The sequence below is a fragment of the Bos javanicus genome, chromosome 6 (genome assembly GCF_032452875.1).
Source record: "Bos javanicus breed banteng chromosome 6, ARS-OSU_banteng_1.0, whole genome shotgun sequence".
Lineage (NCBI taxonomy): Eukaryota > Metazoa > Chordata > Mammalia > Artiodactyla > Bovidae > Bos > Bos javanicus.
The window spans coordinates 11,391,811-11,411,841 of NC_083873.1; the positions used below are offsets into that span (position 1 = coordinate 11,391,811).

Sequence of the window (20,031 nt, forward strand, 5' to 3'; positions counted from 1 at the left end):
CACAGTAGGGTATCAACAATAATAACTAAAAATAAAATAGATCACAATACACTGCAATAGACATTATGTGAATGTGGTTTCTCTCAATATCTTATTGGGCTCTACTCTCCCTTCGTGTGATGACATGAGATAAGACATGACCAGACGGAGTAAGGTCAATGACACAGGCGTTACAATACAGAGTTAGGCGACAGCAGGAGGATCATCTGCTCAAGGTGATGCTGGATCACAGAGCCATGATGATGCCGTTGGCTGGAGGTCAGAAGCAGACCACGTGGATGGATGGGGATTCAGGGCAGAATGGAGTAGGGCTGCGCTGGACCATATAAGATATCATACTTCACTACTCAAAACAATGTACAATTTAAAACTTACACATTGTTGATTTATGGAATTTTCCAATTAATATTTTCATATTATGGTTGATCGAGGATAACTGAGCTACAGATAAGGAGGGACTACTGTAATGAAGCCATAAGGACCCACGCTATTTTACTAAGCATACAATAGTGTTCTGTACTTACAGTTCAAGCTGCTATAATACAGGAAAAATGAACGTCACTAATTCCTTCTTCCATATAAAGAGGGGAGACAGTATTCAAACAAAAATTCAAAGGAACAGGCAAAATGGCAGTGCTCTGGTTGGGAAAAGATGAAGACTTGAAGGGAGCAGGGCCGATATGCCCGACATTAGGAATGGCTCAGTTCAGGTAGAGATAAACTTGGTTCCAGGACTTTTATAAGCTATTTCTGAAGTTTGATTTTAGATACTTTTAGGAAAGGGGTAATACATCACACAGTGACTCTGAGAGAGACTAATTAAATTTTCCAAGTGGGCTTGATAATGGCTGAGACAGCCTGAGATTAACCTTTATTCTTTACAGCTGGCGTCAGAAAGAACAACTACTCTCTCTCACTGTCTTCAAAAGCGGCAAACTAGGGTTTATAGGTCAAAGATCTGGCAAGTTCTATCTCTTCATGTTCCATGAAATATATCAAAGTGTTATTTATTAAATGTGCTTCTAATGCAGGCATGAGAGAAATCTACAGGCTATATCCCAATCACCTTATTTCCCCAAGAGAAAATTCTGCCAGAGATTGTGCTTATGTGACACCTATAGGAGAAAATCTAGACTGACTCTTCCTCAAGACTCTGGCAGATTTCTTTAATGTAGTGACCAGAGTTGGAAACGAACACTTTGACTGTTGTTGTGAGTGGCTGCTTCAAGAATTTTAAGAGTAGAAACAGTTGTGGTAGAGAAAACCACAGAACAGGCCCTACACTTCTGATAAATGCCATCAGAGGTTGAGTTTAAATCCAGAGTCAACCTGAGGCTGGAAATTCCCCCCACAACAACAGATATGCAATATGGCTCCTACAGGTTTTGAGATACCTAATTGAAAAAAAAAGGGGGGGGGGCAAACTAGGATGAAGTATAGAACACAAGTGTATTTGCTGACAGCTCAGCCAGAAAGAAGAAATCAGGTTTGACTCGGAGAGTAAACAGGTTTTGTTAAAATGTAATTACTTCCATCCTGACATGAAATCACAGTGAGACATGATTTCTTTAAATAGTTTTACTAACTTAAAATCAGCATCCTAGTCTGATGGAAGTTACTACCTCATTTTCATTGCTGGACATAAACTGTTTAGTGGTCATGACTGCTGAAAGAAGAGCCACTACTAACATTGTTCTTATTTGAGTTCCCAGGACCTAACCTGGACGTAGAGACTTGTGTTTGTGCTTTCTGGGGGAGATCAGAAGGAACTCTATGTTTACTTAAAAGTGAAGTCACTTACACTCATTAAAATGAACTCTCTAACTCCATTCCTCTCAGAGTTGTAACTTAATCAAAAATCTACTTCTCAGAGAGTCTACTGACCATATGGCACAGTGGCCTCCTGGTGTTACGGAAATGCTCATTCAAAGCAGGAATGCGTTCCAGAGGAGTGGGGTACCCACAAATAAAAGGGCCTTGGCAGGTTCTGTTTCTTAACCACTTTTTAGAATAGCATCTATTATCCAACAATACCCAATCCTCTGTCTTCTAAAAATCCAAACTGGCAAATTGACATTTATATTAAGAAAAGATCACCAAGGAGTTCAGCAAACCTTACTTCTGGTAGTGGGCTGGCCGGTTTGGTTAGGATCCCTCCTACATAAACAACATTAGGCAGGGTGGGTCTCGGGAACTCCAGGGCTACGTCTGTACACAGCATCCACAAGCTGGACCCGTAGACCAAGTCATACATGGACTTCTCCGGCAGCAGGTTGTATTTCTGCATGATCCTTTCATATTTGGGAAGAACCAGAAAGCTGATCCCTATTCTGGAAATGAGGTAAACGCCGGTGTTTTTCATCCTTTGCAGCAGGTTCATGTGGTCTGTGAGGAGTGAGTTAAACTCTGGGACGTAAGCCAAGGGTGCAGGAGCGCCCACTTCAGCAGGATACCAAAGGCCGGTTGAAAATACAGCATATTTAACCCCCAAGAGATGAGCTATCAAAAATCCACACATGTCATTAGGGTCCACCAGCAGCAGATCAAAGTTCTCCTGTTTTAGACCCTGAATCAGGGCGTGGTTGCCAACCATCATGTCACAGTTCTTGGTATAGTGATCCAGTATGTCAAGCAGTTCGATTGCTGTCAATCTCCCAGAGAAAATATTCCGCATTTTGGACTGCAGGAAAGCATCCGAGGTGGTACTGTTGAAGATCCCTGGGTAGCGCTGGAGGCTGTAGTGATTAGATGGCGCGATGTCTCTGCCTTCAGAGAGGAGGAACACTGTGTGGTGGCCTCTCTCATGCAAGGCCGAGGCTAGTGTCTTGAAAATGTACATATGGCTTTCGAACATAATTGGCGGCACGATGATGATTTTGGCAGCCCTGGCTATCCCAACAGCACTCCACAGGAGCATGAAATACGGAGTGTAAGACTTCATAGCTGAAATGACAACCAGAAAACTGCTTAAAACAGACAGCAATCCTCACCATTCAAAACTATCACAAACATGCTTTCTCACAGGATCTGATGATCCAGTACTTTGCCTAGGGATGGCTTTAAAAAATTATCCCAGTATATGTTCTGTCTCTTCATTTCTGAAAGGTGTCTCTTAAAATATAGAATTGACAGTAAGACTGCCATAAACTGAAATAGATTTAAAATGTATCAGCTTTGGAACAACAATAGAGAACTCATTTTTTTTTTCTAATTTGAAATGAAACCTGTAAGATTGAATTTGAAAAAAAAAACTCTCTTCATTGAATAAGAGCTATAAGCCTTCTATGAAACCTTTGTATATCTTTTAATTGAACATCAATGTTAATCCCAGGAGGAAGAGCCAAGACTTCTTATTTTGGGGTATATCAGCATGTATGTCTCTTTTAAAATCATTTTATCACAGCAGCAACATTCCCCAATTACAACAAAAGCATACCAAAGAAAGATTATGTATCAGAAAATCATCCTTTCAAGTAGTAATTCTATAGAAAATAAGTTTTTCCACAAGAGAAAAAAATGACTTTTAATATGACTTTCTCCTTTATCTAAATACCCTTAAGTATCCTGGCCAACTCTGTTTATGTAATTTATATCAATTTGCTGACTCATTTCAGGGCATTATCTAAAAGAGAAACCTTTAATACAAAAGTTCAAGAGGGTTAACTGAATCTCAGTAAATACTTGTGAACGAGATGGCTGCTGAGTGACTATGTCCTTGACTGTCCTCTCTGAGTTGTACTTGCAACTCAGGTGCAAAGGACAAGTGCACAGAATGGCTCATGTTTCCTCTACTCTTCTGCTTTACTTAAGTATAGACAATAGTTAGAATCACCTTCTACCATTTTTTTAGAAATACCTATGCGGGCCACTGCATATGGAAACTCACCCTATCTTCCCAATATAATTTACATTTAGATTCTAAATTAGCCTCCAAATAGGGAAAGACCTAAACAATAACTACCCATGAGAACTGGACTTTTCTACTTCAAAGAATAACTCAAAATAGATTTACATGCTATCACCAAACCAATATCTGTGTTTACCCATCATATATTAACCATCCTGTTTGTACAAATTCCCGCCATCTAAACAGAGTTTAAACAACTATACCTTCTCAACATTCAAACACTGCAAGAAACCTAAAAAAAAGACGTTAATAGCAGGCAAATGATAGATTTTTCCAATACCAAGATTAAACTATAAAATATATTTCCAGATGCTTTTCAAACCAATTCCAAATGATACTATATCATTAAGTTATCATTACTATAACAGTAAACTGAAGTAATATGTGTTATAAACATATGAAAGCCTATGTTAAATGTTGCCTGAATTAATGTGAGCCTTTAAAAAAATAATTTGGAGCAAACACTGTTTCTATAGCAATGAAGTTTATTCTATAATTACAATGTCAATGAAAGAAGAAAATTAAATAGCCAATCTTAGAGCAAACCTTCCAGGCCTTTATTCTCCTGTGTTGTCTCTCCAAATGTGTCTCTCTGGTGTAGCCTTCTACCAATGGTGGTGGGGATTTAGTTGCTAAGTCATGTCCAACTCTTGTGACCCATGGACTGTAGGCCGTCAGGCTCCTCTGTCCATGGTCTTTCCCAGGCAAGAATACTGGAGTGGGTTGCCATTTCCTTCTCCAGCTTCTTTTCCCGACCCAGGGATCAAACCCGGTTTTCCTGTATTGCAGGCAGATTCTTTACCTTCTGAGCCACCAGTGAAGCCCAGCCTTCTGCCCTTGCCAAAAGAGGATAAAAATTAGGAATTTTAAATAGACAAGTTATAAGAATGAGATCTATGCAGAAAAGTTATTTCGGCTGAACTGCCCACTGCTGTGACTAATAGAGCCTATTACTACTGGCATGTCCAAGAAGACCAACATCATGATGGACCAATGTTAGGCAACTGCTCTGCCAATTGTATTTCGCATTTAGCTGAGCAGACGGTGAGCATACTTAACTCCGTCAGCTGTAGTCATAACTATTACTTGAACATAAATCACTAAGAAACAAAAGATAACAGTAGGGAAACAAATATTTTCACTGCATTTCTTAATTTTTTCTTTTAGTATTTTAGTAATTACTGCAAAGTAAAAAGAAATCACGCAAAATGACTGTTTAATCACAACTGCTTATGTTCTAGAACCACACTGTCCAACAGAACTACCTGTGATGATGAAAATGGTCTATCTCCTTACCATCCAATATGGGAGCCTCTAGTGAGCAATTCCCGGAGAAGGCGATGGCACCCCACTCCAGTACTCTTGCCTGGAAAATCCCATGGACGGAGGAGCCTGATAGGCTGCAGTCCATGGGGTCGCTAGGAGTCGGACACAACTGAGCGACTTCACTTTCACTTTTCACTTTCATGCATTGGAGAAGGAAATGGCAACCCACTCCAGTGTTCTTGCCTGGAGAATCCCAGGGACAGGGGACCCTGGTGGGCTGCCATCTATGGGGTCGCACAGAGTCGGACACGACTGAAATGACTTAGCAGCAGCAGCAGTGAGCAATTCCAACGTGATTAGTGTGACTGAGGAACTTCTAAACTAGTATTGTACTGCATGTGTATGTGTGTTAATCACTTAGTCATATCCGATTCTGCAACCTCATGGATTGTAGCCCAGCAGGCTCCTCTGTCCATGGGATTTTCCAGGCAAGAATACTCGAGTGGGTAGCCATTCCCTTCTCCAGGGGATCTTTCTGACCCAGAAATTGAACCTAGGTCTCCTGCATTGCAGGCAGATAATTGACCATCTCAGCCACCAGTGGCTGTCGTATAACAAAATGAGGTTAGAAAAGGTACATAGACTCTGTACATGTAAATTATAAAACTATTCAGAAATGCCAATATTCATACAATAAAATATCTTCTAAAAATAATGTCTACTAGGTCATCATATGTCTTCAGGAAAAAGAACTGATTACCAACAAAGAAGCATCATTTGCACAAGTGCATTATTCACTATTAAAATACAAAGGTAATTATGAAGGATTACAACAGCACTTTAATCTCATAAATACCACCGTTATAGATAACAGAATGACTAACACAACTACCAATAAATGGTATGATCCTTGCTAGTCCAGAAATATCACAATGCATCAACTGAATAGTTGGACTTCATTAATATTAAAATCTTCTTCTCTGAGAGAGATAATGTCAAGAGAATGAAAAGATAAGCAACAGATTGGAAGAAACATTTGCAATATACATATATATATATATATATATATATATATATATAAAGATTGCTACCAAGATATGTAAGGAAGGAACTCAAATCTCAATAAAAAAAATAAACAACCTGATTTAAAAGGGGCTAAAGATCTTAATGGACATCTCACCAAAGAAAATACAGGTATGAAGTAAACAGATGAGAAGATGCTCCACATCATACGTCATGAGGGCAATCCAAACCAAAACAATAATGAGGACTTCCTTGGTGACTCAGCGGTAAAGAATCTGCCTGCCAATGCAGGAGACGTGGGGTCAACCCTGGTCCGAGAAGATCAGAACAACGAAGGCCATGTGTCACAACTATTGAGCCCGTGCTCCGGAGCCCAGGAGCCACAATGACTGAAGCCCTAACAGCCTGTGCTCCCCAACAAGAGAGGCGATCCCGAAGCCCGCACACCACAGCTGGAGAGCAGCGCCGCTCACCACAACTAGAGCAAAGTCCATGCAGCAACGAACACCCAGCACTGCCAAAAATAAATAAATAAATAAAATTATATTTAAAAAAGCAACTATACTGCAATAAAAAAAATGATACCACTACACATCTATTAAAGTGGCCAATATCCAGAACATTGACAACACCAAATGCTGCAGAGGGCATGGAGCAACAGGAACTTTCATACATTGCTGGCGGAGGTGCAAAATCGTACAGACACTTTGGAAGACAAATCGATGGTTTCTATAAACATACTCTTACCATGTGACCCAGAATTTGTGCTCCTTGGCATTTACAGAAAAAAAATGAAAACAGATGTCTGCACAAAAATCTGCACATGAATGTTTATAACAGCTTTATTTATAATTGCCAAAACTTGGGAGTAACCAAGCACACCACCTAAAGTCAGTTGAATAAATAAAAAAAGACTGTGGTACTTCGCTATGGTGGAATATGATTCACCACTAAAAAGAAATGAACTATCAAGCCATGAAAAGAGAAGGAGGAAATTAAAATGTATATTTACTAAATGAAAGAAACCTATTTGAAAAGGCTACATATGGTATGATTCCAATTATATGCTGCTGCTGCTGCTAAGTCGCTTCAGTCGTGTCTGACTCTGTGCGACCCATGGACTGCAGCCTACCAGGCTTCTCCGTCCATGGGATTCTCCAGGCAAGAACAATGGAGTGGGTTGCCATTCTTCCTCCAGGGGATCTTCCTGACTCAGGGATCAAACCCAAGTCTCTTGCATCGCAGGCAAATTCTTTACTGCTGAGCCATCGGGGAAGCCCATCATGTGAAGTGTCACTTTATATAAGACACATACATATAAATATTATACACAGGAATGATATACACCAAAGGTCAGGGTTTTTTTCTGGAGAGTACAAATTATAAGAGATTTTAACTTAACTTTTTCTACATTGGTCACATTGCTTTTCTCTTAATAAAAATAAGGAGTGTTATTTTTAAATAATGTGATAAGAAAGATCCCATTCACAGTAACAACAAAGTACATAAAATACCTTTAAAATTAACTAAAAAACATATACATTGGCTATTCTAAGTAAGGCAAGTCTTTCCCTGAAGATATACATGAAAAGAATATTAAGTGTATAGCAATACCACATTATTTTAATGGAATACAATATTCTAAAAAAGTCACTCGTTTCCATATGATAAATAGATTGAATAAATTCATCTCAAAACTCCAGTGGATGGTTTTGTTTTGTCTGGAATTTGACCAAACTATATCCATGTTTACTTGTTACAACAGGCTAGAAGGGAGATTTCACTTCTGAAAATGAAACAGTAACAACTTGGGACAGAAAGGTAAAAATTTTGTAATTAAAACACTATCTGGGCCTCTCCTTCAGGGTCAGTCCACCCTCATGCCTCATAATACTATGAGGCATACATATGTGCGTACACTACATATGTGTATATATACACACACACATAGGTAGTACATATATACACAATTACACAATGCAGTAGTACTCAGCCATAAGAGAAACACAAAATAATGACACTTGCAGCAACATGGATATAACTAGACATTATCATACTAAATGAAGTAAATCAGAAAGACAAATACCATATGATATCATTCGTACGTAGAATTTAAACTGTGATACCAAGGAACCTACCTACAAAGCAGAAACAGACTCACAGACATAGAGAACAGATCTGTGGTCCCCAAGGGGAGGGGTAGTGGGAGAGGGATGGAGTGGGAGGCTGGGGTTAGCAGATGTAAGCTATTATATACTGAATGATAAAAAAGGTTCTACTGTATAGCACAGGAAATTATATTTAATATCCTGAGATAAACCACAGTGGAAAAGAATATGAAAAAGAATGTGTGTGTGTGTGTGTGTGTGTGTGTGTGTGTATATATATATATATAAACTGAATCTTTCTGTACAGCAGAAATTAATACAACATTGTATATCAACTATACTTCAATTAAAAAAAAAAAAACACACTATGGAGCTCGTCCAAGAATCTTAATGCAAATCAATGGTAGTCTGTAAGAATTTCTTGAATATAACATGAGATGAAGGAAGTACCACAAGTAAATGAGGAAAGAACTCACTCAATGTGAAGTATTATAAACTGGATATTATATATATATATATATATATATATATTATATATATAATATTATATAATATTAGAGAAAGAAAATCACTAAAAATTTTACCTTAGACTTTCCCCAAAGTAAATCAGACTGATGATTGTCAAAAGAAATTTTTTTTCTAATAAAGTCATTAAGAGTGTTGAGCCTTAAATGATCTCTGGAAGGAAAAAGATAATTTTGAGTATAAAGCAAAGGAAAAAAAATCACTATCATTAGATTTTATTACATAATCACTAACTATTTTTGGAATGTTTAGAACATCTGGAGCAGAAGTTTCCAGTCCAGGATGGCTAACTGAACACAGGGGTCTCTAGTCCTTTCTTCCTAAAGCTCCTTTGGAATTACAGTAAAGTCTATTAAAGGGAACAAATACCCCAAATCTCTGAGAACTGACATGAAGAAGTGAGGTGTGGGCAAGACACCAGTCAACAGCGGAATGGAGTTTGGACACTGTGTCAGTAATCTGACAAATGCTTATTGAGGGATACAAAAGAATGAAAGAAATGGCAGCCCAAAACACACAGAGGAAGCTGCAGTAGAGATGAAAATTGCTTCCAGATGGCTGAGAGCTTCAGAGGACACTCCAGGAGCAAGAGATGAAGGGGACGCGCTCCCAGGGAAAAGCAGGGGCTGTTGCATTTACCCCCCACAGTAAAGATGAAGACCAGCTCTCCAGGAAAACTGGATCATCTGCCTAAAGAGGAGTTAGAACTGATGACTAAGGGTAAAGCCCTCCTAACGTTGGCGTGTGGTGGTGGCAGAGGGCTCCTCACCCGTGGACCCCAGAGGCAGCATCAGGCACTAGACATGCCACCCTGCCACGTGCAGTGTGGACTCAACCTCCCAGTTAGTCTTAAGGAGCTCAAAACTTGCTGAATGACTGAAAAAAATGAGACTTTTTCCTTCATGAAAATAGCAAGGATGTCATTTTTAATGATAAGGCTCAGTCTCCGCAAAGGTACAAAGCAGTTTAATGAAGTCGGCAAAAATGTGCTTCATGCTCAGTCGCTTCAGTCGTGTCCAATTCTTTGTGACCTTATGAACTGTAGCATGCCAGGCTCCTCTGTCCATGGAATTTCCCAGGAAAGAATACTGGAGTGGGTTGCCATTTCCTTCTCCAGGGGATCTTCTCAACCCAGGACTGAACCCATGTCTCCTGCATTGTCAGGCAGATCCTTTACTACTCAGTTCAGTTCAGACGCTCAGTTGTGTCCTACTCTTTGGAACCCTGTGGACTGCAGCATGCCAGGCCTCCCTGTCCATAGCCAACTCCCAGAGTCTACTCAAACTCATGTCCATTGAGTTGGTGATGCCACCCAACCATCTCATCCTCTGTTGTCCCCTTCTCCTCCTGCCTTCAATCTTTCCCAGCATCAGGGTCTTTTCAAATGAGTCAACTCTTCACATGAGGTGGCCAAAGTATTGGAGTTTCAGCTTCAGCATCAGTCCTTCCAATGAATATTCAGGACTGATTTCCTTTAGGACGGACTGGTTAGATCTCCTTGCAGTCCAAGGGACTCTCAAGAGTCTTCTCCAACACCACAGTGCAAAAGCATCAATTCTTCGGCACTCAGCTTTATAGTCCAACTCTCACATCCATACATGACCATAGGAAAAACCAGAGCGTTGATGAGACGGACCTTTGTTGGCAAAGTAATGTCTCTGCTTTTTAATATGCTGTCTAGGTTGGTCATAACTTCCTTCCAAGGAGTAAGCATCTTTTAATTTCATGGCTGCAGTCACCATCTGTAGTGATTTTGGAGCCCCCCAAAAATAAAGTATGCCACTGTTTCCACTGTTTCCCCATCTATTTCCCATGAAGTGATGGGACCAGATGCCATGATCTTTGTTTTCTGAATGTTGAGTTTTAAGCCAACTTTTTCACTCTCCTCTTTCACTTTCATCAAGAGGCTCTTTAGTCCCTCTTCACTTTCTGCCATAAGGGTGGTGTCATCTGCATATCTGAGGTTACTGATATTTCCCCTGGCAATCTTGATTCCAGCTTGTGCTTTTTCCAGCCCAGCGTTTTTCATGATATACTCTGCATATAAGTTAAATAAGCAGGGTGACAATATACAGCCTTGACGTACTCCTTTTCCTATTTGGAACCAGTCAGTTGTTCCATGTCCAGTTCTAACTGTTGCTTCCTGACCTGCATACAGATTTCCCAAGGGGCAGGTCAGGTGATCTGGTATTCCCATCTCTTTCAGAATTTTCCACAGTTTATTGTGATCCACACAGTCAAACGCTTTGGCATAGTCAATAAAGCAGAAGTAAAATATCAATAACTACCAATCTAGACAGCATATTGGAAAGCAGAGACATTACTTTGCCAACAAAGGTCTGTCTCGTCGATGCTCTGGTTTTTCCAGTGGTCATGTATGAATGTAAGAGTTGCACTATAAACCTGAGTGATGAAGAATTGATGCTTTTGAACTGTGGTGTTGGAGAAGACTCTTAGGAGTCCCTTGGACTTCAAGGAGATCCAACCAGTCCATTCTAAAGGAGATCAGTCCTGGGTGTTCATTGGAAGGACTGATGCTGAAGCTGAACCTCCAATACTTTGGCCACCTCATGCAAAGAGTTGACTCATTGGAAAAGACTCTGATGCTGGGAGGGAGCAGGAGGAGAAGGGGACGACCAAGGATGAGATGGCTGGATGGCATCACCGACTCGATGGACGTTGAGTTTGAGTGAACTCCGGAATTTGGTGATGGACAGGGAGGCCTGGCATGCTGTGATTCATGGGGTCACAAAGAGTCGGACACGACTGAGCGACTGAACTGAACTGAGATATTTTTCTGGAGCTCTCTTGCTTTTTCGATGATCCAACAGATGTAAGCAATTTAATCTCTGGTTCCTCTGCCTTTTCCAAAACCAGCTTGAACATCTGGAAGTTCAGAGTTCACGTACTATTGAAGACTGGCTTGGAGGATGTTGAGCATTACTTTACTAGCATGTGAGATGAGTGCAATTGTGCGGTAGTTTGAGCATTCTTTGGCACTGCCTTTCTTTGGGATTGGAATGAAAACTGACCTTTTCCAATCCTGTAATACTAGCACCATGTAAAAATTTAAATAGGCACAAATGTTCTGAAAAACAATTGGCCATTATTTTACATTTATGAAACGATCCGAAATCAGAATTGCCAACACGTATCTACAAAGATATTCTCTGCATTCACTTCTGACAGCTAACAGCCAGAAACCACTAAGAAGCCAGCAGTAAAGGATTGATCAAAGTATAGTGCATTTTATAGAGGGATGGTATGGGGTGGGAGGTTGGAGGGAGGTTCAAGAGGGAGGAGACATATACATATCTATGGCTGATTCATGTTGATTTATGGAAGAAACCATCACAATTTTGTAAAGCAAATATCCTTCAATTAAAAATCAATTAATTTGAAAAAGTATAGCATATTTTACTATGGAAAACTCTAGCACCATCAAAAACCATGCTTTTAAAAACAATTTTAATTTGAGAAAATGCTTATAACATAAGAAAGCAAGAAACAGAATGTTATGTATATATATTTAACTTATATGCAGAGTACATCGTGAGAAACGCTGGACTGGAAGAAACACAAGCTGGAATCAAGATTGCCAGGAGAAATATCAATAACCTCAGATATGCAGATGACACCACCCTTATGGCAGAAAGTGAAGAGGAACTCAAAAGCCTCTTGATGAAAGTGAAAGTGGAGAGTGAAAAAGTTGGCTTAAAGCTCAACATTCAGAAAACGAAGATCATGGCATCCTGTCCCACCACTTCATGGGAAACAGATAGGGAAACAGTGGAAACAGTGTCAGACTTTATTTTTCTGGGCTCCAAAATCACTACAGATGGTGACTGCAGCCATGAAATTAAAAGACGCTTACTCCTTGGAAGGAAAGTTATGACCAACCTAGATAGCATATTCAAAAGCAGAGACATTACTTTGCCAACCAAGGTTCGTCTAGTCAAGGCTATGGTTTTTCCTATGGTCATGTATGGATGTGAGAGTTGGACTGTGAAGAAGGCTGAGTGCCGAAGAATTGAGGCTTTTGAACTGTGGTGTTGGAGAAGACTCTTGAGAGTTCCTTGGACTGCAAGGAGATCCAACCAGTCCATTCTGAAGGAGATCAGCCCTGGGATTTCTTTGGAAGGAATGATGCTAAAGCTGAAACTCCAGTACTTTGGCCACCTCATGTGAAGAGCTGACTCCTTGGAAAAGACTCTGATGCTGGGAGGGAATGGGGGCAAGAGGAGAAGGGGACGACAGAGGATGAGATGGCTGGATGGCATCACTGACTCAATGGACGTGAGTCTCAGTGAACTCTGGGAGTTGGTGATGGACAGGGAGGCCTGGCATGCTGCGATTCATGGGGTCGCAAAGAGTCGGACAGGACTGAGCAACTGATCTGATCTAATCTGATATATATATATATATATATATGGACTTTTCAGGTGTTGCAGTGGTAAAGAATCTGTCTGCCAATGCAGGAGATGCAAGAGACAGAGGTTCTATCCCAGGGTTGGGAAGATCCCCCGGAATAGGAAATGGGAACCCACTTGAGTATTCTTGCCTAGAAAATACCATGGACAGAGGAACCAGGCATGCTACAGTCCATGGGGTCACAAGGAGTTGGACACGACTGAGCGCATACACACATACACATATATATGTATACATAAAATGATTATAGGGCTTCCCTGGTGACTCAGAAGGTAAAGGATCTGCCTGCAGTGCAGGAGACCTGGGTTTGATTCCTAGGTTGGGAAGATCCCCTGGAGAACAGAATGGTAACCTACTCTAGTATTCTTGCCCGAAGAATTCCATGGACAGAGGAGCTCGGTGGCCAATGAGGTCCACGGGATCAGAAAGAATTAGACACAACTAAGCAACAACCACTTTTACTTTCACTTTCAAAACGATTATAGTAACAACAAAGTAAATATCAAAACTCTTATCAGTAGTAAATCTGGATTGTCAGACTGAGTGATTTTATCTTACTTTCCTAGTTATATATTTCCGGACTTCTGAAGGTTTCTGCCAAAAACGTACATGCCACTTGATCATGTCTTATTCTCATTTTCCCCTTGGAGTCAAGTGTCTTAAAACATCAGTCTCTGTTTATTGGACCCCACTTATTTCCCAAATGATTACAGTCTGCCATTGACTCCACCACAACTCTGCCTGAACACTCATTGTCAAGAGCACTAAATATCTCCTATATGTGTACTCAGTTGCTCAGCTGTGTCCAATTCTTTGTGACTCCATGGACTGTAGTCTGCCAGGCTCCTCTGTCTGTGAAATTTTTCAAACAAGAATACTGGAGTGGGTTGCCATTTCCTCCTCCAGGGAATCCTCCCAAACCAGGGATAGAAACCTCATCTCCCATGTCTTCTGGATTGGCAGGCAGATTCTTTATCACTGCACCACCAGGGAAGCCAAAATATCTCCTAATATTCACTGAAACACCTTTCTTTCCCAGTACTTACCTGACTGGGCTTTTCTTTCACGTGAGATACTACTGAGCCTCTGCTGCTGCTAAGTCACTTCAGTTGTGTCTGACTCTGTGTGACCCCACAGATGGCAGCCCATGAGGCTACTCCTGGGATTCTCCAGGCAAGAACACTGGAGTGGGTTGCCATTTCTTTCTCCAATGCATGAAAGTGAAAAGTGAAAGTGAAGTCGCTCAGTCGTGTCCAAGTCTTAGCGACCCCATGGACTGCGGCCCACCAGGCTCCTCCATCCGTGGGATTTTCCAGGCAAGAGTGCTGGAGTGGGGTGCCATTGCCTTCCTGCTCCAAATTCTCTCTTGGCTTCTGAGATGCAACTATTACTTGACTGTACTGCACTGCCAGAATACTGACAAAAATCCCAAATTCAAAGTCTTTAAACAAATTCTCAATCCCCAACCCAGGGATGGAACCCAGGTATCCCACACTACAGGCAAATTCTTTACCATCTGAGCCATGAGGGAAGCCCCAATGGACATGAGTTTGAGCAAACTCTTGGAAAGAGTGAAGAGGAGTCTGGTGTGCTGCAGTCCATGGGGTCACAAAGAGTTGGACATGACTTAGCAACTGAACACAACAAAACAAATTTCTTGTTGCCTATCAGTCCACCCTTCCTTTTTTATATAAAATTTTTTATATAAAAAATTATTTCTAGGGCCATATTCAAGATAAGAAACAATGCTAGTCTTAATAAGTGTGCCCACCCCTTACCATATGAAAACCATTCAACATTTAATTATGAATTAATTTGGGCAAAACAAGAATATCTGGGTGTACCTATTTGTGTGTGTGTATGTGTGTGTGTTAGTTGCTCAGTTGTGTCCAACTCTTTGTGACCCCATGGACTGTAGCCCATCAGGCTCCTCTGCCCATGGAATTCTCCTATATGTTGCCTCTACAAAACACTCATTTGCAAAAATGATCCCTGCAAGACCCCACGTTTGTAAACCCCTTAAGAGCACCAGAAAAAATTAATTATTAATAGCTCTTTTGTTCCTGCTCCTAAGCAACAATGGTTAACAAAGGCAGAAACTTAACACAAGAACATCCCATCATACCACTGAGATTTTAAAAGATAAACAATAGACTTTATGAACCCATATTGCTCCCATTTTCTCAAATATCAGAGCATAACACTATGCTAGACCTCCAGCAACCTTTCTATTTCCATCCAATTATTTAAAAAGAAAAAAGGAGGGTGCCTAACATTTGACCACCACTTGAAAGAATCATTTCTAGTTTTTTTTTTCTATTTGAAGTTAGATCATTAATAACTCTAAACTAAACATACATGAGAATGAACTATATAGGAAAAAAAATATGAAAAATACAAAACAAAATTAGAACTCAGGTTTTGACAGCCTACCATCCCAGCAGCTCAACAATTCATAGTCTAACATTCTAAACAAGAACTAATCAAAATCTTTTCATGATAACGGAAAAACAAGGGCTAATGGGAAATTTAAGATCATGTCTGTACATAGTGAATTGGGCTATTTAGAAAAACAGAGTGATTTAGTCGTCAACACAGATCATATAGTCTGCTACTGCTACTGCTGCTAAGTCGAGTCAGTAGTGTCCAACTCTCTGCGACCCCAGAGACGGCAGCCGACCAGGCTCCCCCATCCCTGGGATTCTCCAGGCAAGAACACTGGAGTGGGTTGCCACTTCCTTCTCCAATGCATGAAAGTGAAAAGTGAAAGTGAAGTCGCTCAGTCGTGTCTGACTCTTAGTGACCCCATGGACTACAGCCTACCAGGCTCCTCCATCCGTGGGATTTTCCAGGCAAGAGTACTGGAGTGGGGTGCCACTGCCTTCTCCGTCATATAGTCTAGCAAGCTGCATAGCAGAATTTCTTCGTGCTTTTAAGTTTCCTTGGCATTGAGGATTATGTGGATGGCAATAAGAAGAGAAAATGTATCAATCATGACTGCCACCACAGGTTGACCTTGGTACTACATGAAATACTGTTGAGTAATTTCATTCTTTTCTAAGCACCTTCTACAAGTTAAGCCTTGGAAAATGCCATCCAGTAAAACAAAAATAAGAAAAATAAATCCAGCAAAGTAAAAACTAATTGGAGATCATTAATAGGGCTTTTAAATAAATGCAAATTTATTTTAAAAATCTATTTTCCTGTAGCATAATTTAAGTTCCAAAAGGGTAGAAATTGTAGTAGAGGTTTATAACTGTTTTATTCCTATGGCCTGACCATGTGGCGCTCAATAAAGATTTATTAAATGAAGGACTGTGACTGTGATTCTGAACCAGGATACATAGTTGGACCACATACACCTTCAGCAATGGACTCTTTTTTGTCCTTTAATCTGAAATGAATGAACTTGTAGTTATATTTATTGCCTTATTTCTGAACAAAATTCTAAATCAAAAGCTTTGCCCGAGGCACTGTAGTTAGCTACCCACTTAAATTATGGAGAGAATTTCTGGCTAATGGGTACTGCAATTGGAAAAAGTTATCAAGTCAAAGAATAGATTTCATTAGAGCTTTTCCTTAACTCTGCTGCTACTGCTACTGCTAAGTCGCTTCAGTTGTGTCCGACTCTGTGCGACCCCATAGACCGAAGCCCACCAGGCTCCCCCATCCCTGGGATTCTCCAGGCAAGAACACTGGAGTGGGTTGCCATTTCCTTCTCCAATGCATGAATGTGAAAAGTGAAAGTGAAGTCGCTCAGTCGTGTCCGACTCGTAGCGACCCCATGGACTGCAGCCCACCAGGCTCCTCGGTCCATGGGATTTTCCCGGCAAGAGTACAGGAGTGGGGTGCCATTGCCTTCTCCGTTCCTTAACTCTAGGAGTCTTTTTTCATGTTGTTTGTTAACTTCCTATACATTCACAGCAATGTTGTAAATGGCCAAGCAAATGACCATTTATTAAATAATCACAATATGAAAGGAAACTGGATGCCATAAATAGGCATATAAGAGACAGTCGTGGCATATATTTTTCTTCTTTTTCCTGGTAATGGAATCCTCTACTTTAGCTTGGCTCAGCCAAAAAAGACTAAAGCCATTTCCCAGCCTCTCTAGGAGCTAGTTTAGCCACAAAAGTTAGTTCTAGTAAACAGGATGGGACAGAAGCAGGGTGGTATGTGCAATTTCTCATTTACACCCTGAGAGCTTTCACTTTTGGTCTTTCTGCCCGATGGAATGAGGACTTGGTAATGATTAACATCTTGGACCACAGGATAGAAGCACAAACCAGGAAACGTGTCAGAACAAAGACACTTAGCACTGTGCCCCCAGAGTATCAGCCCTGTCTGCTCTGCCACTGTAACCATCATCCATGAGCAAACTCCTGATACTTTTCTGAAACTGTCATTCGCAGACTGTTTCCAGCAGTAGGGTGACCAACCACCCCAGAACCGAGGGCATTTCCAGGATGCGGGGCTTTCAGCGCTAAAACTGGGAATGTCCTGGGCAAACCAGAAGGAGCTTGTCATGCCACAGCTGGAAATCTACACCGTAACATAAAACTCTCAGTAAATAGCAGGTCGTAAAGCGAGTTGTACTGTGTACTATGTACCTTCTCTGCATCACAGGCTTTATGAGCGTTATCTCTTTTTATACTGAGATAAGGACAAAAATAGTTGTTCCCATTTACAGATGAGGAGAATAAGACTGAGACAAGAAATTACCTAGTATATTGCAGAGCTTCATATCCATTTTTAATCCACTTTCACCCCACCATTCGAAGACAGGAAGAAAGCGAAGCTGAAAAAACATATTGTGACTGTGGACAAACTGGGGGAATATTCAGCTTTATTGCTATAGAGTTGTTAAAGAGCCCGGGTTTAAACATTTCACTCTCATATGTAAACAATATCTTGTGTTCTGAAGCCAATTATGACCATATATTACAGACTGGTTCCAAATAGGAAAAGGAGTACGTCAAGACTGTATAATGTCACCCAGCTTATTTAACTTATATGCAGAGTACATCACAAGAAACACTGGGCTGGAAGAAGCACAAGCTGGAATCAAGATTGCTGGCAGAAATATCGGTAATCTCAGATATGCAGATACCACCCTTATGGCAGAAAGCAAAGACGAACTAAAGAGCCTCTTGATGAACGTGAAAGAGGAGAGTGAAAAAGCTGGCTTAAAGCTCAACATTCAGAAAACGAAGATCATGGCATCCGGTCCCATCACTTTATGGCAAAGAGATGTGGAAATAGTGGAAACAGTGGCTGACTTTATTTTTCTGGGCTCCAAAATCATTGCAGATGGTGACTGCAGCCATGAAATTAAAAGACGCTTACTCCTTGGAAGGAAAGTTATGACCAACCTAGATACCATATTTAAAAGCAGAGACATTACTTTGTCAACAAAGGTTCATCTAGTCAAGGCTATAGTTTTTCCAGTAGTAATGTATGGATGTGAGAGTTGGACTATAAAGAAAGCTGAGCGCAGAAGAATTGATGCTTTTGAACTGTGGTGTTGGAGAAGACTTGAGACTTCCTTGGACTGCAAGGAGATCCAACCAGTCCATCCTAAAGGATATCAGTCCTGGGTGTTTATTGGAAGGACTGAGGTTGAAGCTGAGACTCCAATACTTTGGTCACCTGATGTGAAGAGCTGACTCATTTGAAAAGACCCTGATGTTGGGAAAGATTGAAGGCAGGAGAAGAAGGGGACAACAGAGGATAAAATGGTTGGATGGCATCACCAACTTGATGGACATGGGTTTGGGTGGACTCGGGAGTTGGTGATGGACAGGGAGGCCTGGCGTGCTGCGGTTCATGGCGTCGCAAAGAGGCGGGCAAGACTGAGCGACTGAACTGAACTGATTTGTCTGGATATGCACAGCTCAACTACAGAAATGTAAACTACTCAAGGAAATAAAACATTAGAAATACCGTTCAAACAAATCAATTCTGCCCTTGGGACTCTGATGAGCAACACAAGGGTACAGGAAAAACCTCCTCTTGAAGGAGAAGTTATAAGGAATGTTTTTGTGGTCTTTATGGTTCTCGTTGCTGTTACAGCACTCCAAGCTAGCTGCACTTATCACTTTCTACACTGCCAGCACCTGCAGTTATCTCTTTCCAGACACCTAGAGTACAGGTGGGGAAGCTGTAATGAGAAGCCCAATGCTGTTCGCTTATCAGTGAGAGCTGGCCCAGAGGCACCTGGGATCCTTGTCTGAAATCATCAGGTGAGAAACTAAGATTTAAAAGAACAAGAAAATAGAGAGAAAAGAAAAACAGGATAATACGGATACTAACAGACATGGCAGTCAGTACCTAGTACAATATATGTATTCAATGCTCAATGGTAGCAATTAAATTTAACTATATTAAACAAAATGTAATCCCCTAATGAAACGATTCTCAAATGTGTGCATCCAAATGAAACACCTACTGTGCTAACTAAAAATGCAGATTCCAGTCTTTTCAACACACAGGCTATTATGAAGTCTGGGGGAAATCCCCAAATCTGCACTTGTAAGAAGCAGCTGGGGTTTTTGATGAATTTAACCATCAGTTTGAGAGACAAGGATCTCACACTTAATCCTTATCTGCAATGAGAGATACACAAGTGATGAAGTGGATGTGTGGTGAAATCTAAAGATCTGATAAAGCTCAACTCTCCTGGGGATGTGAAAAAGAACAAGGCCCATCCCCTGATCCTGAAGAACCCAGAATAAACAAATAAACACTCCCCAAATATTTTAAATGTCTTGT

At 40.7% G+C, this 20,031-nt stretch overlaps 1 protein-coding gene across 1 annotated transcript in view; it reads right to left on the reverse strand.

Annotated features, from left to right (window-relative positions):
* The window catches only part of UGT8 (UDP glycosyltransferase 8), a 108,892-nt gene that overhangs the window by 71,748 nt on the left and 17,113 nt on the right, over positions 1–20,031 (reverse strand). The window contains exon 2 of the mRNA XM_061419303.1: positions 2,120–2,943. Within this exon, the coding sequence (XP_061275287.1) occupies positions 2,120–2,941 (822 nt within the window). The 5' untranslated portion in view covers positions 2,942–2,943. The remainder of the gene's footprint in view (positions 1–2,119; positions 2,944–20,031) is intronic.